Raw genomic sequence first — 27,552 nt, forward strand, 5'->3', positions numbered from 1 at the left:
TGTAGAATAGTTAGTAAACCAGCTTTTAATAGAAATAAATACTGTGATCTTTTGTGGATTTAATAGATGCTACCACTGTATTCTCCGTAGCTCAGCTTAATAGATTTCTATCACTTCATGTGGAAAGCTTTAAAATATTTTGTGGCGTGATATAGGGAATAAAATTGCTTGAGTTTAGGGGATATGACACCTGTATATTGTTCTGTTGATTGCTCTTGACATTGTATTATTTCCTCCCAGATTGAGATAAATGATAAAAATATGCTTTTATATTTTATTTCATCACTGGTGGAAGGCTTTTTTCTTCCCTCTTACTGCCTTGCATCCTTTTCCCCATGCTTATTTTTCTTGATAGCTTTTATTTCTGCTGTTTTCATTATTTGTCTTTTGTGTAAAAATCTTCCCCTCTCCTAATAATAAAGAATACAAACCTTTCAAAACTTTTTTTTTAAATTTAAACTGTTATCTCACCTAGGAGCCTCTGTTATTGTACATGACCATTTTTCTGTACAGATGTACTTTTGTTTAAATTATAATTATTGGGGCACCTGGCTGGCTCAGTTGGTAGAGTGTGCAACTCTTGATCTTGGGGTGGTGAGTTCGAGTCCCGTGTTGGGTGGTTGAAAATAAAATCTTAAAAAAAAAATATATATATATATGTAATTATTATTTTGCCCAGAGGGTATTTGTCATAGATATGCAAAAGCCATGCTTATCTTCCTTCCCGGCGGTTGGATTTTTCTTAGATATCCTTTTGAATGCACTTAAATTTGATTCATTTAGAATGTCACTTGTTGATTTGCTATCTTGGCAGAGTATTCTTCTCTTTCAGTAAAGTCTTTGTTCTCTTACATATTGAATCACTTGCTATAGTTTTTCTTCCTCAGATTTAAGTATTGGACCTCAGGAAAAAAAATAAATGTTGGGTCGTTTCATAAGCTTTTATTTATTTTTTTAAAGATTTTATTCATTTATTAGAGAGAGAGCGTGAGTTGGGGGATAGAGGCAGAGGGAGAAGCAGAGGGGTGCCTGGGTGGCTCAGTCAGTTAAGTGTCTGCCTTGGCTCAGGTTGTGGAGTCCGTGGCAGGCTCCCTGCTCAGCAGGAAGTCTGCTTCTCCCTCTACCCTCTGCCCCTACCCCTGCTCATTCTCTCTCTCTCTCTCTCAAATAAATAAATAAAGTCTTAAAAAACAAACAAACAAACAAACAGAGCTGTGGGGTTCCTGGGTGTCTCAGTCGGTTGGGTGTCCAACTCTTGGTTTCGGCCCAGGTCATGATTTCGTGGGTTGTGGGGTCGAGCCTTGCGTGGGACTCCGCACTCAGTGGAGAGTCTGTTTGGATTCTCTCCCTCTGCCCCTCCCCACGTGCGCACGCTCTCTTTCTCTCTAAATCTATAAAAAAGAGCTGTAGCAGCTTACTTCTTCTACACTGTAATGCTTGTTAAATGCTAAAAGTTCCAGTAACTGACTACATTCTTTTTTTTTTTTTTTAGAACTTTTCTTATGGAAAATTTCAAGCATAAAAGAACAATGTGTTGACCCCCCCCCAGGCACCCATCATTCAGATTTAGTAATTCCCACCTCAAGGCTTATACCATTTCTTCTGTACCTCTCTCCTAACTCCGCCCACACTGGTTTATTTTGAGGCAAATCCTAGACATCATATAGTTTAATAAGTAAATATTTCAATGTATGTCTCTAAAGGAGAAGGATTCCTTATAAACGTAACCCCAAAAGTATTGTTTTTGTGATATTTTGCACATTAATGCTTTTATAGACATGCCACGTTTTTATCCAGAATACTAGGTAGTAAGTAAAGGTTGGCAAGTTTCTTCAACTTCTGTAGTATGATTCATCTCAAGGCGAGTTGAAAACAGGCTGGTCTGAACATACATAGAGAAAGCCGCACGAATTGCCTCTACCTTCTGCACAGAAGCGCATTTTTCACCCCCAGTCCCTTACTTCCATGGACACAGCTCAGGGAGGCCACCTCATTTATTTTATAAGCTCATTATCAGTAAACTTAGGAAACAATGCTGATTCCTAGGTCTTTGACCTGTTAACGTCAATCCTGTGGCACAGGCTTTTAGCTCTTGGCTCCCTTTCTGGAAAATTCCAGAACTATATAAAAATCATTTCTAAAATCCCGATAGACACGTTTTGCCAAGAATGTCAGTTATCTCTTGATAGTTTGGCATTAACCTTTAAATATTAGATTGTGTAATCATAATGCCATTCAGGGAAAAAAAGGTGGTGGGTGGCTGGCATTTTACAAGTGAAACGAACTTGGGTTCCCGGGAATGTTAATCATTATTCTGCTGAAAATGCCGATAGTCCTTAATAGTGAAATGCTAAGTAAGTAAAAAGCAGTATTTTGCAAATAACTTAGATCATAGGTGAGTAAAATTTGTTTTAATGGGTTTATTTAACATCTGTTTACCAGAACAGTATCTGAAGGATATTTTCTGTGTTCAAGCTTTGAAACTGAGAAAGTAATGGAGAAACCTTCTAGTGAGTTCCCGCCAGTCTGCTAGCCTGACCAGCACGTCTCAGAAATAGATCATTATTTTTGTCATTGTAACCTGCCTTCTCATTTGCCTTCCTTGCCCTTGACTTGCAGCAGAGGGGAGAAAGAAACTCGTGGCCTCTACCATAAATACACATGGTAACAGCAGTCAAGTAATTTTATATTTTTTGTGGGCAAGTCATTCATTGGTGGTGATGAAATGACTTATTTTTGGGGCGCCTGGGTGGCACAGCGGTTAAGCGTCTGCCTTCGGCTCAGGGCGTCATCCCAGCGTTATGGGATCGAGTCCCACATCAGTCTCCTCCACTATGAGCCTGCTTCTTCCTCTCCCACTCCCCCTGCCTGTGTTCCCCCTCTCGCTGGCTGTCTCTATCCTGTCGAATAAATAAATAAAATTAAAAAAAAAAAAAAAGAAATGGCTTATTTTTAATGCAGTGTTTTTCTTTCAACTAAACGTACATCCTTTTTTTCCATCTGATTTAGTCGTCTGTACCATTCTGAGGCAGCATAAATTTAGTGTGGCTTCTTCGTCTTACCAACTTGGTAGGAGTTTTAAAGGTTTCATTCAGTTTACTTTTTAGCTTTTCATATGAAATGGACTATAGGAACTCTCTAATGTACAGGATAATGTGTAATTAAAGACAACCCAGGATATCTGACAGGAGAGTTGTACCAAGGATGGTGGGAAAGGGGAGGTTTGGAGCATTGACTTCTAATCTCATTTTAGCATGACTGCTGGGAAAGGAGAATTTTCTCTGGAAAGTGGGTGAAAGCATGGACTAACTCTCAGATCACAAAATGGAAGAAACCCAGGTTTACTGCGTCCATATAAAGAATAGAAATATCTTCAGTTTTCTGGAGGAGACATCCATGTGGATAACTCATAATTTTAAATGATTAACGAAGAGTAATTGCTGTCCGTCCATGCTGTTCATAGCAGATTAGTTCTGACTGATGGGGAGGGCTGCTTCTACAGAATTGTTAGATTATAAAGTTAGTTTATGACTTCTTTTGTTAAACTCTTTGAATCCTCTACCTTACTCTATCCTTTCATTATCCTTGTGAGTTTATTTGGTTTTGTTTAATGACTGGGATGTTTTTACCTGTAGTACCTTATTCAGTTGCCTACTTCTGGGTATCTCAAGGTGAGCAGAAACTACATTGGAGCTCTGGGTGTGGAGAGGGCACCAGTAAACATAGTGGACACAGTGGTGGCCTATTGTATAAGATAGCTTATAACCTATTTAATCCGTTCCTTTTGATAAATAAGTACTTAATTTCCATTTTTAAATTTCACATATTCCAGTAAACATACTTGGCACGTTTCAGATACACTTTATCTTTTTAGTAAACTTTTGCATATATATGAAATATATATGCATATATATATTTATAGCATATATATGAAAAGTCCACAAATCTTTGTAGCTCAGTGATAAATGGAACAATAAATGTTTAAACAGCACCCTAGAGGTCCCCCTCAAACCACTTCTCAGTGATCACAGGCCCCACTAGGGTAACTACTATCCTAATTTCTAACACCATGGATTCATTTAGCCTGTTTGAAATGTGTATAGATGGAATCATACCATGTGTGCTCTTTGGTATCTGGTTTCTTTCACTATAGTATCTGGGCGACTCATACACTTAAATGTCACAATTCATTTTTTATTGCTCTGCAATATTCTGTTGGGTGTGACAACCATAATTTATCCTTTTTATTGTTGATGAGCCTCTGGTTTGTAACCTGAATTTGGGATATTATAAATAGTGCTATGAGCATTCTTAAACCTGTGTTTCGGTGATGATAGCTATGCCTGTGTAGTGGGAGGAGTGCTCTTGGGCATAGCGTGTGCATATGTGTAGCTTTCCACACCAGCAGTTTTCCAAAGTGGTGAAACTGTATCACACTCCCACCAGCAGTGTCTGGTTATTTTTAAAAAAATAACTTCATAAGAGTGAAATTTGAATAAAAGAATACATTTATTTTGAGTTTTGGAACACAGTGCTAAATTTATCCCCAGGAATACGAATTTATACTCCACTGAACACTAGGTTTTTATCAGCTCTTTCATCTTTATCAATTTATAGTGAAAAATGTCTTATTTTTAAACTAATGAGTTGAACTTTTTTTTAGCTTAATTTTGCTCATTCAGTTTTCTTGGTTGTTCTGGTCTTTCCTTTGTCAAGGTGTTTCTAATTTTTCTTTTTCTTTTTCTTTTTTTTTTTCCAAGGGGGGGAGGAGCAGAGCAGGGAGAGAAGGGGGAGAGAGAGATTCAATTTTATCTTTTACAGTATAAAAGTTTTAAATGTGTGTGTGTGCTTGTATCTGCTAATCTTTTCCTCTCTGGTTTCTGGCTTTGGTGTCACTCTTAGGAAAGACTTTTCACCCCAAGATTATTTTTTAAATTCTGTTTTATTCAAGGGCTTTACTGTTTATGTTTAATTTTGTTTATTGTAACTAGATTTAACTTCTAACTCAAGGTGCTTTGTTTTCTGTTTTAAAACAGATTTTTAACCTGTTGTACTTTATTACATTAGAGTTAGCTTTGCAATATTTTGCTGGGTGTCAGGGTGACCAGTCAAGAAGAATTCAGTACACCAGAGCATGCACGTGTGTGTCATTTGACCGAGTGAGAAATGAAGCCCATTTTCCAGTGTGGATACTATTTGAGTCATTTCAGTGTGTGTGCTGTTAAAACAGTTTTCATTTAGAAGAGAATGAGATCAAATTAGCATAGACTAAATTGTCTTACTAAATATCTCTAGTGAAAATTGTTCAAGGCTTTTGAGCAAGAACTTTGCCAAAAATACACCTAGCCCCTCTGTTCTGTGGCCTGTAGGACAGAGTATAAGAGAGCCAAATACGGGGGCGCCTGGGTGGCTCAGTCGTTAAGCATCTGCCTTTGGCTCAGGGCATGATCCTGGCGTTCTGGGATCGAGCCCCGCATCAGGCTCCTCCGCTGGGAGCCTGCCTCTTCCTCTCCCACTCCCCCTGCTTGTGTTCCCTCTCTCGCTGGCTGTCTCTGTCAAATAAATAAAATAAAATCTTTAAAAAAAAAAAAAAAGCCAAATACGTAATTTCGTATCTTTAAAAATACTGTTTTTCTCTATGTAAGAGAACATTTTAAAATTTCTTTGGCTTCTTTGTCTTTGGTATAATAGTACTTGTAATTAAAATGTGATTCGCACTGCTGATGGAGAAAGGTGAGACCAGTTTATTGTTTGGGGTTTTCTTGTTGTTTTAATTTCATTGTGATATTCGAGGGCCCCTTTATCATATCTGGTTGTTTGGGGATTTCTTGTTTAATTTCATTGTGAAGATTTGAGGGCCCCCCCAAAGCCCAACACCTAAAATTCCCGAGTTATTATTTGTTTAGACCACAAAGAAGAAATATAAAACAGGTACATATTAGACCAGTAGCCCTCTTCTCTACTGATATGGGTTGATTTGGTTTTTACAGTTGAATCTTAGTACTTAAACATAAAATAGTCTCAGGGACAGATAAGTTTCTGAGGAAGAGAACACATAAGTGTTACTCCTGGGATTAGAGCCCCAGAACACGCCAGAAACTAGAGGCCAATCTAAAGCAGGGGAGAGAGGTTTGGAAAGGAGGGAAAGAGTAGGTGAAAATAAATACTACATTTTGCTTCTCTTTTGCATTTAACAGTACCTGTAGCAAAGTGGTATTACTAATTATTTGATTATTCTCTAAGCCAGGGGGAAAACAAGTGGGGACTTTGCTTAAGTAAATCCATAATTTTGGATGTGTAGCATTTTTAGTTTAGGAGAATCAGTATTTTGCTAAGTTTTTGAGTTTGAATAAAGGGAATAATGGAGTTTATGTTAAAGGTTCACTAGGGCTAGTAGATTGGGGAGGAGAGACTACAGAGGGGAAAAAACTTAAAACTAAGTGCCTATTTTTGATTTATATTGATTTACAAAATGCGGTTTACATGTTTTACATACTTAACCCATTTAATCCTCACAGAAATCCTATGAAGTGATGTTTCCTGATTGACAAAGATAACAAAGGCTTGGGGAGTGAGCTTACATTGTGTTGTGTAGGCTCACAAACCCAATACGTGGCTGTCCCGGGCTCAGTCTCTGAATCTAAAGCTCATTCACATTCTTTTCGTAGGAGTGTATATTGCCTTCTAAATGACCAGAATGACTATGTATACTCTATATTTTATCAGTTTCATATCAAATGTTGGTAACACTTTACATAGCATACCTTGGGGATGTCATCTTTAGTTCTTCCAGGTAATACAAAGCCTGTGTACTTTCCTTTACCTTCCACCTTAGCATTGAGAGTAAGCATGAGGTTACGATCCTGGGAGGACTCAATGAATTTGTAGTGAAGTTTTATGGACCACAAGGAAGTAAGTACACGTATTCATATGTGTTCTTCTTTTTCAGTTTCTTTTTTTTCTCTACTCCTTAATAGGTAATGAGAATATCAATGGAGGTATGTGTAGTATTTGAAAGGTCAATTTAACAGAACTCTAGAATCAGTAAGGCAATCTTGCTCTTACCATAATTATATGCTTTTCTCTTTTATCTCTGTGTGACAGTATTAAACACAAATTGTGAGTACTGTTTTTTTGGTTTTTGTTTTATTAATGAGTGGCCACATAGATGGTTTTGGGGAAATGTTTCTTGTTTTTCCCTGTTTTTTTGTTTTTGATGGGGGTCAACAGGGCAGATTGAAATAGGCTGTTACTTATCAAGTAATTGAGTAGTGTTTAATACTTAAAAAATCAGGTAAACATAGGGGGGAAATGAATCTTTGCTTATTTTCTAACTCTACATCTTTTAAAGGAAAATATTTTAATCTGAATATAGAATACCTACTGATTATGAGGTCCCTGACTCCTGAAGGAATTAATTTGCAAGGTTTTCAAAAGATAGTAGGATTTAATTGTTTCACTTACACAGTAGGATTTGTTTCACTTACACTCGGGTTTATTTTGTAATTTGGAGACACGATTCTGATGTTTAACATTTTTACTTTTATTTCAGCACCATATGAAGGCGGAGTATGGAAAGTTAGAGTGGATCTTCCTGATAAATACCCTTTCAAATCTCCATCTATAGGTATGTAACTACTCAGTTTCTCTCATTAGAGAGTTTTGAAAGCAAAGAGAAAAGAAAAGAAAAAAAGTCCTACATTTTGTGGGAGATAATTCCAGAAATGGTTACTTAACCAAAGCCTAAAAAAGGAAAAATTCATTTAATTAATCAGTGAGTTTTTGTGGGACTTCACTGTGTGATAGATGATTAAATATACCCTTTGCATGATTGTAATGCTTATAACTAGATTTTTCTGTCAGGGTCAGATTAAACAATCTTAAGGCCCACCGTCTATTCAGGTTAAGCAGTAAAATAATAAACAAATCTTAAATCTCATTTTAATTGCTAGATTGTTGGAATTAATGTTACATAGTGTTTATTCTAATCCTGTCATTTAGAAATCCTGTCTAGATTTCCTCTGCTTTTGTTCACTTCAACTATGGTTGCCTAGCAGTGAAATCACCCTTCTCTGCTCTCTCTACTCTTCATCTTTTTAACCACCTGAACAGCTGAAGAAAGTAGAATAGGAGCCTTGTATAAAGAGGGATTTTTTTTTTCTCCTTCATCTTCTCTCTGCCCTAACTGGTGATGTTGTTAACGCATCACCCCCATTAAGGCACTCAGTGAAAGTTCAGGTGTTTTAGCATGGGATCCTGTAGAGGTGTATCTCATTGAAGGTTGACACCTTTTTAAAGGTTTTGAGATTGTGGAGTGGTAGTAACGCAGCTAACTTAAGCCAGCTTTTACAATTTTCACTCCAAAGATGAGTTTGAAATATTATAAAACATTGACCAATTTTAAGAAAGAAGAAAAAAATAAAATTGGAATATATTATGCATTCTCAGACATCCCACTGACCCTCATGTTCAGAATTGCCCGGGTTCATATATCTTGCTCCTGCTCTGAGCTTGTCTTTGGAACAAATGCCAGGTCTCTTGGAGTTTAGACACCACACACTCCTACTCACCCTCCAACAAGAAGGTTTTTTGTTTTTTTGTTTTGTTTTTTAAAGAGGAGGACCGAAGACATCCTCCGCTTTGTATTTTGATTCTAGGCCTCCACTTCTGTCTAAGATAAGTAATGTGGAAAAGGTAGGATCATTGTAGACTAATTTTCAATCAAATGCAGCAGATTCTCCTACACTACCTAGCTACCCTACTGCTTTCAAGCTTTGCACTATAAAAATAATACAGAGCACCTATAATTCCTTCTTACACCAGGACCTCTTAGAGTTCATTTTAAGAATAAATTGGTGATTTCCTTTTGAAGTCCCTCGGATGCTTTTTCTAAAGCTCAGGAATGGAGAAGATACTTTATGAGTGATTGAATAGGAAATTTCCCCCTTGCTGCAAGGGTCTCTGAGTTGTAGGGTTATCAGATGGTAAAATAGGATGGGAGCTGTGAGATAATCCCCAAGTATATCTGACTTAATACCTAGAGAGTTAGGACAGCAGTCCTTCTCAGTTCATTCCAGGGTGATAATATATGGTGCTGCTCAGCTGGGGGGGGGGGGGCTTTTCTGTCATATTGTGGTCACCTGTCCCCCCCATTGATCCATTCTTTCTATACAGGCATTTGAACTTTTGTGTAGTTGAGCGGTGTGATCTTTAAATCTTTACAAATGGAATGTATAAACCATACAAATTCGTTGAAATATATTTTGTATATGTCCATTTTCTTAAAGACTAAAAATTGGCATGCTGAATCTAGTTTTGAGCCCTAAATTCCTAGTCAGAAAACAATATAGCTGTTTAACAGTGAATTGTATAGAAAAGCAGTTGACATGTCCTGTAAAAATGCAGTTATTTCTCAAGCCTTATCTTAACATATTTTTCCAGATAATGTAATTACTTCATCATAACTTTAAAAGTAAACATGTCTAAACTTCAGGCATTGTTTACTTACTCACTAATGACACAACAGGTGCCTATGGACTTTCTTAAATTAATGATGTAATATGAAATTGCTTGGGACAAATGACTAGGCTGGTTTAACTTCTTCATAATTTTTCTTTTGCCTTTCTGTGTGCTTTCAGAACTTAGTAATACCTACAGATGTGTACCATCTTCTCTTAGGGAAGTAGACCTAGTTGAAATATTTGTACAAGCTGTGCTTGTTTCCTCCAAAGGAACATTGCATAAGAGAGTTATAATCAGTTGTGGGGGGTGACCCATTTTCAGATCATCAACAATGTAATTACTGTTGAATTTACTTTAAACATTTTGAGGCATAGTGGCTCATTTAGAATAGGCAAGGTTTCCTTTTTGAGTTGTATAGGTAGTTGTAGAATTATATAGAAGGGCAAGGAGATGAGTGAGATAAACCCAACCTTAAGATTCTTTTTAAATTCTGACTCTGTAGTATCTAGGCATACCCTTCTTCTTGAGCCAAATTTTGAGCTCTTAAATATTAAGATGTTCAAATTTAGAGTAAGCTTCCTTACTGCTTAGATCTTGGAATGTTAATATGTTTGTGTGTGTGTGTGTGTGTATATATGTTTGAGCTTTACTTATTTATTGTATAAATGCTCCACATTCTTAGTAGGAATATAAAAAGGTCCAGGTGACCAAAAAAAAAAAAAAATTAAAAAATTAAAAATGTCTGATAATCCTGTCCCTCAGTGGATATCATCATTCACATTCTGGTGTATATACTTTAAAACAATTTTCTATGCCTATTTCAGTATATATTCAGTGTTATTTGACATGCTCATCTCTTGGGGTATCCTCTAAATTTTAGAGAGTTTTCAGTAGTTACATGATTGCCTGAGTTATAACTAAAAATATCCTTAAAACAATTTATATCATTATACAAGTTCCCCCCCCCCAAATAGCAATAAAGCTATCTCAAATTATCTTTGGGAAGGGAAGGAATATAAACAAGTGATTTACAGAAGGAATATAAAGAGGTTATGAACTTCCTAAACGCCATCATTATTTCGAACATCTTAAGCTGATCTTCTGGAATGTTATATTCTCTTTGAGTATCATTAGTGATAATGTTTATGAAATCATTTTGGTGCTTTGAAGCTAGATGCAAGTTTTTGAAATGGCTAAAGGTCATTTAATTTCACAGAAAAAGATGAATGGAGGGGCGCCTGGGTGGCACAGTGGTTAGGCACCTGCCTTCCGCTCAGGGCGTGGTCCCGGCGTTATGGGATCAAGCCCCACATCAGGCTCCTCCGCTATGAGCCTGCTTCTTCCTCTCCCACTCCCCCTGCTTGTGTTCCCTCTCTCGCTGGCTGTCTCTATCTCTGTCGAATAAATAAATAAAATCTTTAAAAAAAAAAAAAAAGATGAATGGAAAAATTGAGTGACATCAGTTGGAGTATAAAATGATATAGGATTATGAAATTGGCTTAGGGGCACCTGGGTGGCTCAGTCGTTAAGTGTCTGCCTTCAGCTCAGGGCGGGATCCCGGGATCCTGGGATCGAGCCCCGCATCGGGCTCCTCCGCCGGGAGCCTGCTTCTTCCTTTCCCACTCCCCCTGCTTGTGTTCCCTCTTTCACTGGCTGTCTCTATCACTGTCAAATAAATAAATAAAAGCTTTAAAAAAAATTGGCTTAAGTTTAAGGATTATGATTTTGTGAACTGGCCCTAACAGCACTTTCGAAGAGAAATTATAAAACTCCTCTAATCAATTGTAACATCATTGAAATATTTTCATCGCTTTCCAGAGAGACTGCTTTGAAATAAATCATATTTGAATCTTTAAGTTCTGTTTTATTAGAAAGTTCAGACTTGTATATTTTTCATTCAGAAACATTCCTAGAATGCTGGTAGTGCTGGTGTCACCACTGTGTTGTTAGGAGAGAGTGCTTGATCAGTGGACTGGTTATCAGGAAAGAGTGCTTCTGGCCCTGGTTTTCCTTGACCAAGAGAATGATACTCATGTGAACCGTTGTTTCCTTTTCTAGAAAATGTGATATTAGAATTAAGCAAACTCTGCATGTTTGATATTGACCAAGGATAGACGGCATTCTTCCTAGTAATTAGGGAGGTCACATAAGGCTGTCTCACTAGTTAGGAGAGAAGACCAATATAAATAAAATACTGCATGGGCTTTAGTGACAACATTTCATGGCTTTTTAGGAGAGGCGTGAGTTAGTGCCTCAGCTGGGGAAGAGAGTGTTTGGAAGGAGGTAGGCTTTTACAAGAAAGATTTTGTTTCACGTGTTGAGAGTATAGTTTTTAGAAAGCTTCAGAGATGTGAAGATTCTCATAAGAACTTTAGAAATAATACTCTTTCAAAACCCCAAGTAATCCCCAGTCCATGAAGATTTTGTTTTATGCAGAGAAGTTGCTGTAGGGACTGCCGTATGCCCTACTTCTCCAGATTGTTGCCAGCATGTGCTCATCTATTAAGAGAACGCTTTTACCAGAAAACACAGACTTGCAGTTGCTGTGGGGCTGAAATAAAGATGAGTGATTCCATGTGCGAAGAGGGTAAAATAGAGCAGTTTTGAATAAAAATTTAAAAGCAACCAATAAGCATAGGATACAGAATGGGTTTATGTCTGTTCCGAAGAATGCATATTTTAAAGAGTGGGAGGTAATAGGACTTGTCAAATTGGCAGGTATGATGTAGCCGACTTAGCAGTATATGTTGATTGATGAAGATTTTGTATCCTTTTAGTGATTTTACTTAAATTATCTTAAGATTCAGAGATGGGCACTAAAATTAATGAGTATGCAAATTGCAGTGTTATTCTTAAAACTTCTGTTTTTAAAACTTTGAAACAACCTAAGTGACCCAGTAGATAATAGAGTAGTTAAATGATGGTATATCTTAATGGGCAAAATGCCTTACAGTCATGACTCATGTTTTAACCCCATCTTTAAAGGAACACACAGGGACTCCTGGGTGGCTCAGTCAGTTGAGCCTCTGCCTTCAGCTCAGGTCATGATCCTGGGGTCTGGGGGTCCAGCCCCGCATTGGGCTCCTTGCTCAGTGGGAAGCCTGCTTCTCCCTCTGCCTGCTGCTCCCCCTGCTTGTGCGCGTGCTCTTGCTCTCTCTCTCTCTCTGACAGATGAATAAATAAAAATCTTTAAAAAAATAAATAAGGGAACACACAGGAAAATGGTAACCTTCTATAGTGTAACTTGTAATTTTTTCCACGAAATTCCAAGTATGAATGCCAAAATACTGATACAGGTATCCATGGCTGTTAGGGGGATTAAAAACATTTTTCTGTAGTTTCTAAATACTCTACAATAATTTCCTTTATATTATGGAAGGATATATTTTTAAACATGGCAAATGCATAACTTTTGAATGTCCTGTCTATCTCTTTGTCTGGGTCTACACTTTTCCTGTCCTTTGTTCTAGAAAGCCATTAAGCTTATCCTTGGCCAGAATTCTCACCTGGTAGTTTGCTAAAGGCCTGCTGGCCCTCGTGTTTCCCACCAGTCTCCTTTCGTTTTTCCTTCAGTTTTAATGATGTGTGTGTGTAAGGGTACAGGCTGTTCTCTTTCCGTTGTTTTTCTGCTTGCGATTCAGTTTATTCCATCTTGGGCACTACCTTTACATCCTTACACATAACTGTTCTTCACTCCTTTTCTTTCTTCCCCTCCTGTCCCTTCTCTTGGGTTGCTGCCTCAAGCAGTTCTTACCTACTTCTCTTTTCAGTCTGACTCTTCCACTTGTGTTCCCCCTTGCTCCATTTTTTCTCTTCATATGAACCGGAAAAGGTCCTTGTTCATAGCTAATAAATAATACTAATACTTTTGATAAACCTAAGCCTACGGGGAAGAACTATGTCTTCTAATAAAATATAGAAATAAAATACTAGATTTAAGGCTCTCAGCCTCTGAAGGTCTTGAAAATACCTTGAAGTCCTCCTTCAGGATCGATGGTAGTCCTCATCATACCATAGTGCCTTTACTTAAACACTGGCATTCAAGAGAAAATTAAGAAGTTGTCATTTTACCTTATTTTTTAAATGATTGCTGGGTAGTATATTAATAGAACTGCGTTTGACTAATTTCAGAACTAGAGAGTATTTTAGAATCTTTTGTAAATAACCTTAACCTTCCCTCAGTGTGGGAACTCTGTCACCATTTATACTTATTTTTTTCGTTTATACTTCTTTAAAAAACTATGTTGTAAGATCCAGCTAACAAGTCTAGAAACTAGAAACTAACTTTTGAAATATTGCCTTTGTACACCCCCACATCAACAGTGAGGAGGACTCTGTTCCAGGAGCAGACTGCACGCATCGTTGTGTGTCTGGATTGAAATTTGATGATACCAGAGCAGAGTAAGAGCAATGGTTGGTTGAGAACAAGATTCTGGAGGGACTGCTTAATAGTTTGCTTAATGTTGATAAAATGGCCAGGGAAAAAACCATGCTCATTCTGCAGTGGAATTTGATGGCAAGGGCATATAGCAAGAGCTAGCCAAACCATATGAGTAAATGGAGACAAAATGGAAAGGTCGTAAGCAATAACAATAGCTGGATACTATACTGAGTTCTACCAATGGCTTTTATGGTTAGGTCAGCTATCCTCTAAATAAAATGGTCTAGATCTTCTTGTTTCAAGGAAACTAGATTAGATAACCTGTCAGAGTACCTTCTAAGTCTCCCAGTCTGCCATAGGTTCTTAATTAGAAGATACTCTGATAATCAGTGCACCTTATTATTTTTATTTGTGCCAGCAATTAAAGAAAGTGATTTAACCTTTTTCATTGTCAGAATAGCAGACACTTCTAGCATTATAAATTTTTAATTCACTATGGCCAGAAATTACCTCACAGTATTTTTGGAATGGAATTTTATGGTATGACTGAACTATGGAGTTGAGAATGTTTACCATTTTACTTTGTCTTCCTAGACGGAAACATTGTACAATTCCCTCCTCAGGTGTGTTGTCAGGGGTGGACCAGGATTTGGAGTAGAGTATGTCATTTGAAAGGTTTGGCGTTAGTCATTTAACAGAGGCCTGTTTGGATCATTATATTTCCACAAATAGAATGAGTTCTTAGACTGAGGAAGCAAAATTCCATTCGGATCACCTCTATACTTCTCTACTTTCATGACCTTGGTTTTGAATTTAGTTTCTGTCTCAGTTATATAATTGCTACTTTGTAGTGATCTGTGTCTTTTGAATTCCAGTAGAGAGAAACAAGGTTCTAGGAGGAAAGTTTTGTAAAAGTTTTGTTTTGTTTTGTTTTAGATAATGCTATGAGAATGTAAGCACTGTTAAGCTCTCTCTTTTTACTGCTGTTCTGAAAATGACATTTTTCAGGATAGGTTTTTTTTTTTTTTTTTTTTTAAGAGTATGTCTGGCAGCTGCAGCAGAACCTACTTTCTCAGAATAGGGATACATTTTACACCACTTCTTCTAATCAGCTCCACAAATGTATTAGAAACCAGCTGTGTGCAGGGCATTATTCTAGGTGCTAGAGATACAGAGGCGAACAGCGTGCTCTCTTGACCCTTATATTCTTTGAGGAAAAAGATAAAGCAAAAATTGTAAATGTCTGATAACTTTGTAGAGAATTGATGTGATGAAATTGACATTATAGCTACCTTAGATTAGGTGTTCTGGAAGGCTTCTCTGACAAAGTAAATTTAAGCTTGAGGTTTAAATGAAAAGGGGAAAATAAGCCAGCCCTGATCCTCCAAGATCAGGGAGGAGAGCATTCCAAGCAGAAATTGTGAAGACAGAGGCCCTGAGGCAGATAGGAGCTTAGCGTGCGCAAGGAAGGAGGAAGGATGACTGAACAGTGAAATAGGAGAGAGGGTCCAAGTGGCAGGCAGGGTGAGGTCTTGTACGGCTTTGTAGGCCAGGTTAAAGGCTTGAGTTTTATTTTTCATGCAATGGAAAAATCATTGAAAGGTGTTAAGCAGGTTTTAATGATGACTCTCTTATTGTGGGAGAAAAGTAGAAATACTGGTGGTTTGGATCAGGGTGCCAACATTGAGAAACTCTGGTGTCTATAATACATTGCCTTGAAGAAGTTTGGCTGTATGAAGGAAAGCACACAAATGGGGGAAGATAAGAGGAAGGTTTTGTTTTTTACTTCGGAAAGGGGAGATTCTGAAGGATGTTGATGTGCTTGTCGTAGGGAGTTGTCTAGAAAAGAGGGAAATGATGGGGATGAGGAGGAGGATTGAAGGCACAGTGCGTTTGAGATGTTAGAAGGGACAAGATCAGAACACAAATGGAGGACTTGTGTTTGAGGAGACTTTAAACATTTGGGTGAACTGTTGAGGCAGGAAAAATGAGCATGTGTCCTGGGAGGATTTTGATGGGAAAAATGAGGAATCCTGCCCATTGGCTCCCTTTTTCTCAAAGAAAATGGGCAGAGCTTTTAAGTCAAATGAGAAGTGGAGGAGCAAAGGGAATGGGAGATTTGCAGAATTACGGTAAAATGCCCAAGTCATTGGAGAATGGGGAACAGGTCACTAATGACAGGAGAAAGGAAAATTACCAGTGATGTTGAATCCACAGAAGGTTATCGAGCATACTTTTTTGAAGTTGGATACGTGCACTTATGTCTCTCCTCCCTGCCAGCCCAGGAGATATAAGCTCCATAAGGGCAGTCCCTGGGTCTGTTCTACCGACATTCTTTATCCCCACCTCAGGGTCTGATACACTGCCTGCTCTGTATTGAGGTGAGGGCGTGAACAAGTGAATGAATGTTTGGTGGCACCTTCAAGTCCAAGTACAGCGAATGTGAATGATGGGTTTCCTGCAGTTGCAGATGGGTGTTTCGGAGGGGAGAGGGCACGGGATTTGCAGAGGGTTGTTACAAGTGATGATGGCGATGGCTCTTAAATCTTAAACTAAGCCAGGAGAGGGGTGAAGATAGGAGGCCTGGTGGGTGGGAAGAAAAGGGAGGGTCAGTGGATTCGCATTCATAGGAGACTGTGGTGGGTGGGAGGTGTCTGTGATTTTGGAGCTGAAGCTGTTTGTAAGATGACAAAGTTCAAGGTAGTCCTTGCAGTGTGAATGAGGTGCGAAGGAGGAAAGGTCACTGAGGAGAAGCTTCAGGGACTGAGAGGACAGGGTGTGAGGAGTGTGGTCTGTATGGGTGATAGATAATGTCTCTAAAAATGACAGCAGACAGTCTTGGGGGTCAGGTGCTGACTTTCTCAGTGTTGGAAGAAGCTAGTGGTCAGATTGGCCCCATTAATGAAAAACCCCTGTTAGCAGTCTGTAATATCTAAATTCATTCACCCTCATCTTGCTATTAGCCAGAGTAAAAATAGTAGTGTGCTTTCCCTCCCCCAGGGCACCTCTGGAAGGAGAGCCTTGCCTCCATACAGGCTTGCTTCTGTCAGAAGATTTGTCCATTTCCTTCTCGAAGCTGGCTTATGTCAGTTTTAATTCTGCCTTTGGCGATTCATTATTATATAATCTTTCCATTTGCTATATAAAAATTCCACCTAATTTGCTCTTTAGATTAGTTCCTACTTTAATTATAGTAGGTGACCTCTGGCTTTTGAGCTGGTTATTAATTTTGACATCTTTTTGGCATTAACTCCATTCCTCCTTTTTTGGATTGTTATCATAATGAAAACATGTATTCTTGGCTTCCTCTTTCTTTAGTTAAACTGTGATTCTTCTAAAAACAAATAAGAGTGATGTCTTAGTTCCCTTTGAAAAGCTTGTTCACCACAATTTAAGATGTGTTTCATATTTCTGGTGTTGTGAAAACCATATTGCTAGAGGGAATGTCAGCGATTATATCACCCAGTTGCCTCATTTTAAGGATAGTAAAAATGAGGCTCAGGAAGGTGGAGATAAATCACTACTAACTAGTTGCAGAGTCTACCTTACGGTTTCCAGTCTAGTGTCCCCCCCCCCCCCGCCAATCCCAAATGCAATTAGAATGGTCTTTTTAGTATTAAGTGATAGAGTAACTGTATTTGCTATTTCCAGTTTGACGGGGTTGTAGGAAGCCTAATATCCAGTAATCAACACAGCCTCTTGTGCTCTGGACAGTTGCTAACGGATTCAGAGAGGAGTAGGTAGGGGCAGATATTTCATTCTTAGGGCGAGGAAAGCGAAATGAAGTCACTTGCCTGAGCTTGTGAAGCTCATAGTAACGTTGAGGGCTAACTGCGGGCCGGCTGCCGGTCCAGTGCTGTGCATAGATTCATTTACTCTTCATAACAGCCCTGTGATGTGTAGATACCAATATTTAACCTAGCTTATGAAGAAAGAAGCAAAGGCAGAGAGATTCAGTAACTCTTAACTTGCCTGAGGCTCACAGAGTAGAACTTAGGCAGTCTGACCGGAGCCTGATTTTTTTTTTTTTTTAAGATTTTATTTTATTTATTTGACAGAGACAGGCAGTGAGAGAGGGGACATAAGCAGGGGGAGTGGGAGAGGAAGAAGCAGGCTCCCAGCGGAGGAGCCCGATGTGGGGCTCGATCCCAGAACGCTGGGATCACGCCCTGAGCCGAAGGCAGACGCTTAACGACTGAGCCACCCAGGCGCCCCTGGAGCCTGATCTTTTAACCACAATTTTGTTTACCAGGAGTGGCCACATGTGTTCTAGACTTTACTGCCTCTGACCATGAGAATAAATACTGCCTGATAGAGACTGTGGTTATAAGAATGACCAGGAGAGTGAAAGATAAATTGTGGAGAAAGGAAAGAGATTATCATCTTCCAGAAATGAAACTACAGGAGAATAGATTGAAGGCTGCAGGTTTTGGTAATCTGCTAGGTTGGTAGCAGGGTTAGGCTGTTGAAGGATAACACTTCACCTTTTCTTAGTTATAAATGAACTTTTCTTATCCATCCAGCCCATTCCTCAGATTGCATATTATCAGAGAGAAAGGAAGAAACAGAAAAGAGGACCCCTTGTTGAGTTTAGATCTCCTGAGCACACACAGGATCAGTTCAGAAGTTCCCATGACACAGGGCATTGAGAGTGAGCTCCTTGCTTGGTTCCTCACCCAAGAAGAGACCGGCCCAGGTCCATCTCTCCTGAGTAGGAAAGGCTCAGCTCTCTGAAGAGACTTCTGCCTGGGTACGGGCTGCCACGGGCTGGGCCTGGCTGTCTGAGGTAAGACGAACATCTCTCTGAGTGTGAAAATCTGCTCATGCGCAGAGCTGCCAGGATGGCTGTCGCTGGTGAAGCTAGCGGCAGCCCCTCCGCCTTTCTAGACGAAACATCCCAACCCTGGTCCCCTCCTGCATGCTAGGAATGGATAGTCAAGTTATTACCCTTAAAAGAAACGTGTAGTCTGAGATACTACTGTTAGGGGTGATAAGATTCAATCTTCAATAAATATATTTTGAACAATTATATCTACTTTAAAAAGAATGAATCCGTTTGCTTCTGAATAGTCTACTTCATGTGGGCCTCTGTCGTGAAGACGGAATATCAGAGTAATTGAATGTATTCACTTACTGTGTTCTCACAGGAATTCGTAACTTAGATTCATAACTTATAATTAAGTTGCATCAACCACAGCTGCCTCAGCCATCTGCAGTCCAGGCTCATTTTATCCCTGGGACAGAGCTACCATTTTTGCCTTTGGTGCTTTTCACCTACTTAACCTTAGGGTGGATTTACCTTACGTTTCATGAGTCACTTTTTTGGCTTCTCATTTCTCAAGATTATTCTGAAGGAAATTTCTGTATTGATAACTGGCCCTAGGTATTTCATTCTGTCCACAAGTTTGATAACTAAAAGTACCCTCACAAGTAAAACAGAGGTGATGAATTTTTGCCACTTTTATTTGCATATTGGCCGCAATTTCAGAAGTTATTCGAAAGTGTGTACAATTTGGTACAGATCCCCTCCTGGGATTAGACACAGAAACAGGCTGAAATAAAACAGTTTTCGGCATGCCTCGGCATGATGTTATTTACTTTCTCTGCCTATTAGCCTATGGGTCAAAAGATGTGTTATTCTAGAACAGTTGAATATTGGAGTGTAACAAGCAAAAAGCATGGCATAATTTTCTATTTTAATCTGTTCTTTTATTTTTAAGATATGTAGGGGTTTTTTTTTTGTTTGTTTTGTTTTTTTACCTCAACTAAGCATGATTTGGATTCCTCCTCCAGAGTTATAAATCACCTGATACCCTTCTGCCGAAAGATAGAGGACAGAGGTAGTGAGCTTTTCAGCTAAACCTTTGTTCCTAATGTCCACCCTTTTACAAGTGCTTGAGTCATGCCAGAGAATCACTGTCTAAAAGATTTGAAGGAGTTCTGAATTTTATCTGGTCAAATCACTGAAATATCTATATGATTAGAAAATGTCTGGTAGTGAATAAAATCTTAAATCGTGTAGATTAAAAATGACTTGCTGCTTCTACTTATCGTGTTTTCATAAAAGCAGTTTTCAAAATATGTTTTCTTAAAATATCTTCAAAATAGTTCCTGGTTGAATGGAAACAAGTGTTGGGAAAATTCTCTTGTTGCAGACGTATTCATTAGTGTGGTGATAGCATTGCCAAAAGGAAGGAAAACATGCCAGGGCAAACACGCTCAGTCCTGAGAATGTTCCTTCCCTGAATTCCTAGCCTGTTCTTTCTCCGTCTCCTCCCCTCCTCGTCCAGAAGTGCCATTGTTGACATCATTATCCAGAATGTAAGTGGCTTTGCCAGAAACACTCCCCACAGTTTGTCCAAGAGCAAATGTAAAGGAGATATACTCCTTTCTGTTGATCTGCTTTTGGTATTTTTCTAACAGTTGAAAAAGCCTGATACAGGAAAAGATCATTGTAGTCTGGAGATTGTTTTTTGGATAGAATGGGTCTGGCTGAATTTGTTCCTCAAAGGCAAGGTCATAAACTCTGTTTCTGCCTACTTTGGAATAGTCCGTGGATTTTGTGTCTCTTTGTGGTATTTTAGCATGTTTTTAGCTTTGTATTATATGCTCCAGAGTATTTCTGTACCTAAAAATGTGCCTTGCAGAATTTCCTTTATGGACTTAACTATTAGACGTTTCCCCTCAAGTCCTCTGTTGTCAGAGCTCTGGCCATCGTTACTAAATCCTAGGTTGTTAGAGCTGATAGTCCCTTTATTAACAGAATAAGAGTGGAGATTTTGGAGATCATACAGTCTGGCTATTTCATGTAAAGACACAGGCCCACAGAAGTGAAGCTGTCTAGCCAAGGCCTGCAGTTAATAGCAGGGCTGGGACCAGAACTCGAGTCCCTGTTAATACTTTTCTCTTCCAGTCTGATTTTGCCCTCTGTCTCAGAGCTCAGATGATGTTTTATACTTACTTAGCAGGGGCACTGGGGACTGGGCTCCAACCCATTTATTACTAAGAGAGTGTTTACTAAGTCCTTTTCGGCACTCCCTATTATGGACTCTTGGATTCAACCAAGCCAAAATCTTGACTTAATTGAAAACAGTGTGGAAACTATATTGATTCCAAATGTAATCTGCAGGCCTTGTACCAGGAGGGAGGCACCTTAATCTTTCAGAGACCGTTTTGGTAAACATTTAAAGCTCTTCTGACCCTGGCTGTTTTCTTGAGTTACACCTTGCAGGTTCCCTGTGACTTCAGATTGTTAAAGCTTCGTTCTTACTGTAGGAGAGACAGACCACTCTATTTTGCTCAAGACCTTCGTTCTGTCCCCAGCACTGAGGTGCTGTGACCTGATTGAGCTTTTCCCTTATTCACCTTTTTTTTTTTTTTTAAAGATTTTATTTATTTATTTGACAGAGAGACAGCCAGTGAGAGAGGGAACACAGCAGGGGAGTGGGAGAGGAAGAAGCAGGCTCCCAGTGGAGCAGCCTGATGCAGGGCTCGATCCCAGAACACCGGGATCACGCCCTGAGCCAAAGGCAGACACTTAATGACTGAGCCACCCAGGCGCCCCTCACCTTTTTTTTTTTTTTAAAGGGATTTAAGGCTTTTATTAAAAACAGAAATCTTAAAGAAGGATTGTGTATATCACTGCTCTAGCTAAATCTCTGGCTTCCCACCCCAGAATGATTTAAAGTCATATCCTTGAAAGGGCCCACAAATGCTCATCACCTCTGTGACCTCACTTCTAGGCTTCTCCCTGTTTGCTGTGCTTCAGCCTCACCAGTCTCTCTGCTGATCTTCAAACACATCAGGCAAACAAACTCCTGATGCATTCTGCATTGGCTGTTCATGTTGTATAGACACTCTTCCCCTAGATACTGAATGATTCCTCCCTTACCTCCTTCGAATTGACACCTTCTCCATAAAGCCCTCCCTGACCATCCCATTTAAAACTGCAGCCCCCACCCCAGCATTCCTATCCCACGTCCCTTTTGCTGTGTTTTTCTCCATAACACCTGGCACCTTCGAGCATAGCACTTCTGTTTTTAAAGAGCGCTCCAGGTGCTGCTTAACCTGTAGCATTGGGGACCTCTGCCATAGATGTTGCTTCACTTGATGTTACTCATGAGACATCTAGCTAGCAGAAGCAGGATTTTAAGCATCAAGAACAAATTTTAAGTTCTTAATTGTGTCCTCAAGCCAAAATACTTTTCACATAATAGAATGAGTCTCTTGAATTAAACCATCTAGTGGCGAAACATTAATGTTTCCCACTCATCAGGAAGTTTCTTGGCAGTTGTGATAGCAGTGTATTTCTATATGTAACTGACCTTGAAGATGACATGCCTTATAACCTGAAGATCTTTTGTTTTTGTTTTTGGGATTTTTTTTAGTATTGAATTTGTAATACTTAAACAAGAGTATGTAAGATTTGAGATCAAATCAAAAAGTTGATTTTCCTTAAAATGGTTCAGCATTAGATAACCTATGTATAATTAGGTCTGCTTTAGAATGTTTGCCACAGTTTATAATTTTTTAACTTGAAAGGGTTTTTTTTTTTTCAACTGTTAAAATTACACAATGTAGAAATTTTGGAAAGTCAGGAGAGTAATATTAATGCGGAGTCTCTCAAAGTTGACTAGTGTTGACACTTGGTTGTCTCCTTCTAGCTTTTTTACATTGCTGTGATCCCACTTCTTTTATGGGATTAGGGAGCGGGGTGGTGATACGATTTGAAAAGTATAATGGAGAAAATATTCCCACCGTGAAGAATTAAGTACTGTTCACAGTTGTATATGTTTGCTTCTAGTGTCCTATCTATGAGCACACTTAAAGAAGAAAAAAAAAAAACAGAGCAAAGAATATACAAGCACGTTACCTCTTTTTCAAAGGAATATAGTGTTATAGATAGATTCATCTGTAATCACCATTTCCATTCTGTTCCCCATTCCCACCTTGACCCTGTACCCTCACTGAAATAATTACTTGGGTGAGTTTGGTATATGTTGGTCCAGTACAGTTTTCTATAGTTACTACCATAGAGAGAGGTAGTGTTGCTTTGTTCAGTTTATCTAAATGGTATCATGCTATAAATATCATTCTGCAACTGTTTTTTTCTCCCCTCAGCTATGGGTCTATCCAAGTTGATACTGACCTAGTTCATTACCTTGGCTGTATAGGACTCCCAATATATGGATGTAGTACAGTTTCTCCAGTCCCTTTGATAGGATTGCATTTGGTTCTTGGCTTTTGTAAATAATGCTGGAACATATATCCTCCTGGTTCTTCCTGGATACATTTAGTAGTGTTTTTCTAAGGTCATATAGAATTGTTATCCTCCTAACATTGAGACGTGAACATTAGTATTGGCTTAGTTGAATCTCTTCAATAAACACATATTTCTTAAATCTAGACTTGGAAGCATCTATTTTCCTTAATGAAAAATTAATATGAAGTAGTAATTGGACACAAGGCAATTCTTTTTTGCATCAGAGTAATTTAAACATCGCATGGGCTCTCTTGATAGCAACCGAGAAAGCATGAAGCTATTTCTTTTTTTTTTTTTTTTTTTAAGATTTTATTCATTTATTTGACAGAGATAGAGACAGCCAGCGAGAGAGGGAACACAAGCAGGGGGAGTGGGAGAGGAAGAAGCAGGCTCATAGCAGAAGAGCCTGATGTGGGGCTCGATCCCGTAACGCCGGGATCACACCCTGAGCCGAAGGCAGACGCTTAACCGCTGTGCCACCCAGGCGCCCCTACATGAAGCTATTTCAACACTAAAGATTAAGAAAGAAAAATTAGAAGCGTAGTTAGTATTGGAGTGACTAGACAAACGAAGACCGGAATACCTAGGGTTTTGTATTCTTACATCTGTTTCCTAAGTCGAGAGAAGTTTCTTAGATTTTCCAAGGTGACCGATGTTGAAACTCGTCCTTGAGGTTCAGATGCCACTTCTCTGCATCTTTCCTGGCAGCGTCCTCTTCCCCTTATCATGCCTCACCTGTGTCAGTTCTTTGTACGCGCTGCACTTCCTGCCTTGTATCCTGTCCCGCTGCCACACCGACCTCCTGGAGGACAGTGTACAGGGCCTGACAAAAAGCTGTTGACCAAACATATTTTGAATGAAGGAAAGAGAAATGTGAGGTGGGGGTGGGGGGTGAGAGAGGGTAGGATCGGGAGGGACATAGTGATGGTCACTTTAGTAGGGAGCTTCAATTTATTGAAATGTGAAATGGAATAAGGAAGTCTTGAAATGAGAGAAGGATGATAAAATGACAGCTTCGACAGTGGACCTCTGCTTTAGCGTATTGTCATTTGCATATATACAAACTGATTAAATCACTGATTCTAATTAGAGAAAAATTAGTTTCTCCTTTGAATTTAAATGTCAATATATTTGTTAAAGTCTAGGGATGCCTGGCTGGCATAGTCAGTATAGCATGTGATTCTTGATCTCAGGGTTGTGAGTTTGAGCCCCGCGTTAGGTGTGGAGATTACTTAAAAATAAAATCTTAAAAAAAAATTAATTATATGTGTGTGTGTGTGTGTGTGTGTATATAAATTCATTAATTTGTTAAAGTCTCTACTTGTTTTTCTAGGAATAAATCAAGAAATTTGAATCCCTGACAAATATAGCCATCTGACAGATTTTTTTTAAACTCCTTGCCTCATTTCTTGGTTGCCCCAATTTTAATCAAAACTGGGTTTCCTGGAATGAGTAGACTAAAGTTAAAGGAAATATTTTGGTCACTGTTCTTATGAAATCCTTTGTGGTTTGGAAGCGGTGCTCCTTTAGTGTTTCAACAGCTTCATTCATGTTCCGCACACAGTGTAGCAGTATGATACCAGTAACCGAGCTTCAGAAGGAGAAGTTCAAATGCAGAACCTCTAAATTTAGAGATTGAACAATAAAACCTTTGGGAGGGAAGTCAGAGTAGCCTTCTTAACTTTCTGGTTAAAGTAATTGGCACTAGTTATAACCTATTTAGTACTACAAATTTCCTTGGCAAGTTACCTTCATAGCTCAGAAAACAGTTTCCCTTAGTGATTATTTTGTATGTAAGAAGCTGCACTGCTGTCAAAGTCTGCTCATTTTTTAATAGAACTCTGATGTGTTTTAAGTAATTGACACTGTCAGGAGAGTATATAGTCTTATCAGTAACCAAACATTGAAGATTAAAAGCAATGAGTTATGGGTATCATCACCTTTTTCCAATACTGAAATTGTTTCCAGTACTAAAATACTTAAAAACGAATTGTTCTCTGGACACTTTTTTGCTGCTAATTAACATCTCTTTTTACAGGATTCATGAATAAAATTTTCCATCCCAACATTGATGAAGCGTAAGTAACTATTTAAAAATGTTTAAATCTTAGCAGCAGCTGCTCTTGTTAGCGTTCCTCTCTCTCTCTCTATTATTAAAAAAGCACCTCAGTTATCTTTTTGGATTTTATCAACAGGGAGGACTGTATGGTCACTTAAACTGTGGAGTCCCAGGGTTATGATATTCTAAACCACTTCGTGGAAATCCTGCTGTTGGGCTGCTTAGGTTTTCCATTGTCATGCGTGGGCCCTTCATTCCCTCTGATACCTGGCTAGCATTCGTAATATTCCACAGCTCCGTTCTCTTTGTGTGGACACAACTCAGAGATCAGTTGTTTGTATACAGATTTACTATTTTCAGCCCTTGAAGTATTTCTTAGTTTTGGGGAGTAAAGCAAACACAAATGGCTGTAGTTTCATCAGTTAATGAATCTTACCCTTTCTTTCCTTCTAATATTTTATTAGTGATACTTTAAAATGTGCCTCCTGTTGTATACTTTGGATGCTGTTTGCAATATATGAATTTTTGTTCTGCAGTTTTTCCTTGTCACGGCACTAAATTCTGTTACACACACATACACATGAGCTTTTCTGAACTCTGTGTGAGTGGGTTGTACACACACATCATCCCCATTGTCCTTTTATACTTTGTGTGTCAGTCATCCTAACAACAAGGATGTTTGTTACATAACCACGGCATCGTCGTCAGGTTCAGGAATTGAATATCAGAATGGTACTTTTTAATCTACTGCACATTCCAGCAATGTACCTTTTTGGCACTTTTTTTCCTCCCCTCAGTGAGGGATCCAGCCCAGGACCATGTGTTGCATTTACTTGTCATGTTTCTTTAGTCTGGTATAGTTCCTCAGCTTTTTTTAAGTTGACATTTTTAAAAGAATATAGATAAGTTATTTTAAAGACCGTCCCTCAGTTTGGGGTTGTCTGGTGTTTCCTCCTCATTAGATCCAGAGGATGCACTTCGGGCCAGAAAACCACAAAGTGTGACTGTGTCCTCGGGGTCCAGGGGAGGCACACAGGTTTGTCTGCCTCCCCCCTCCCCCCCGCCAAGTCGTCAGTGTGAATTCTCAGCACCTGGTGAAGGTGTTGTCTGGTTTCTCCATGGTATAGTTGTGGGTTTTTCCTTTCAGTCTCTGAGGAAACATTAAGACTTTATATATATTCTGCTCCTCATCATACTTTCCCTAATTGGGATTCATTTTCTTTTTTTCTCCCTAACTTCCTAACTTATTTCCTTCCTTCCTTCCTTCCTTCCTTCCTTCCTTCCTTCCTTCCTTCCTTCCCTCTTTCCTTTTCTTTCTTTCTTTCTCTTTTTTTTTGATCTATTAAAGGTACTTTTCTTGATAAATAAAAGTAGTTGCGAGATACATGCGACTAGCTTTCTAATTTTTTAAAAAATGCCATTCTTTCCATCTGTTTCAGGTCAGGAACTGTGTGTCTAGATGTAATTAATCAAACTTGGACAGCTCTCTATGGTGAGTTTGGCCATGGAATATTTTTTAGAGATGTTGAGACACTGCCTAAAAAATGTTGTTTGGCTTTTCTTCCCTGGATGTTTTGTTGGGAATGGGAAGGGATTATGAGGGCCTGGATGGGAAAGTTCGATCAGTGAAAAAAATGTTTTCTCTCAAGTACAGACTTTGATTTAGCAGTGGAAGTTTAAAATAATCTTGTGAGATTCTGGACTTAAGGTATAGTGGTGTACATATGACCTGCAAATACACATGTAAGCATTGTATGTGTGTATGTAGCTTGCTGTGTACCTGTTTACTTCTAATACCTTCGAATTTTGGAAAAGGGAATGTCCCTCTGAAGTGAGTTGGTATTTTAAGAGGTTTGGAGAGTCCTGTTTTGAAGCCCAAAACCTCGTTATGAAGCAAAGAATAATTTAGCCTGGCCTCGGTGCTGAAATCAACATCTCTTCTCTTACAGTGAATCACAGTACATCACAATACAACGCTCAGTATCTCAGAGAGATGTGAGGAGTATCAGGCCTTCGCTCCCTGAGCTTGTAACTTGGTTGGGGAGCTAAAAATATTTTGAAACATACTTAATTAGGGATACATCAGACCGATCTGTATTGCCCCACATGTCCAAGTTCAGGTGTCCCAGCCTCTCTGCTCTCATGCCCCCACCCCATGAGGCTTCCCCGGGTGCTCCAGAGGCAAGCAATCCCCGCATGCTCCTACATTTTATATCCTTTTTTGTGCCGCACTTTTACTTGGTACCTATATGTGTTGTTCATGCCTACCTTTTTAATTTTTTTTTAAAGATTTTATTTATTTATTTGACAGAGATAGAGACAGCCAGTGAGAGAGGGAACACAAGCAGGGGGAGTGGGAGAGGAAGAAGCAGGCTCCTAGGGGAGGAG

General features: G+C 39.0%; 1 protein-coding gene across 3 annotated transcripts in view; it reads left to right on the forward strand.

Moving 5' to 3' along the window:
• UBE2H (ubiquitin conjugating enzyme E2 H) overlaps positions 1–27,552 on the forward strand; it is a 101,440-nt gene that overhangs the window by 51,137 nt on the left and 22,751 nt on the right. For 2 of the 3 annotated variants that reach the window (XM_040644001.1, XM_008705871.2), the window contains exons 2-5: positions 6,836–6,912; positions 7,553–7,627; positions 25,144–25,183; positions 26,604–26,656. In XM_040644001.1, coding sequence (XP_040499935.1) covers positions 6,836–6,912; positions 7,553–7,627; positions 25,144–25,183; positions 26,604–26,656 — 245 coding nt within the window. The remainder of the gene's footprint in view (positions 1–6,835; positions 6,913–7,552; positions 7,628–25,143; positions 25,184–26,603; positions 26,657–27,552) is intronic. The other variant, XM_008705872.2, reaches the window with a different exon arrangement.

The sequence above is a fragment of the Ursus maritimus genome, unplaced genomic scaffold, assembly GCF_017311325.1.
Source record: "Ursus maritimus isolate PB19 unplaced genomic scaffold, ASM1731132v1 scaffold_3, whole genome shotgun sequence".
NCBI lineage: Eukaryota > Metazoa > Chordata > Mammalia > Carnivora > Ursidae > Ursus > Ursus maritimus.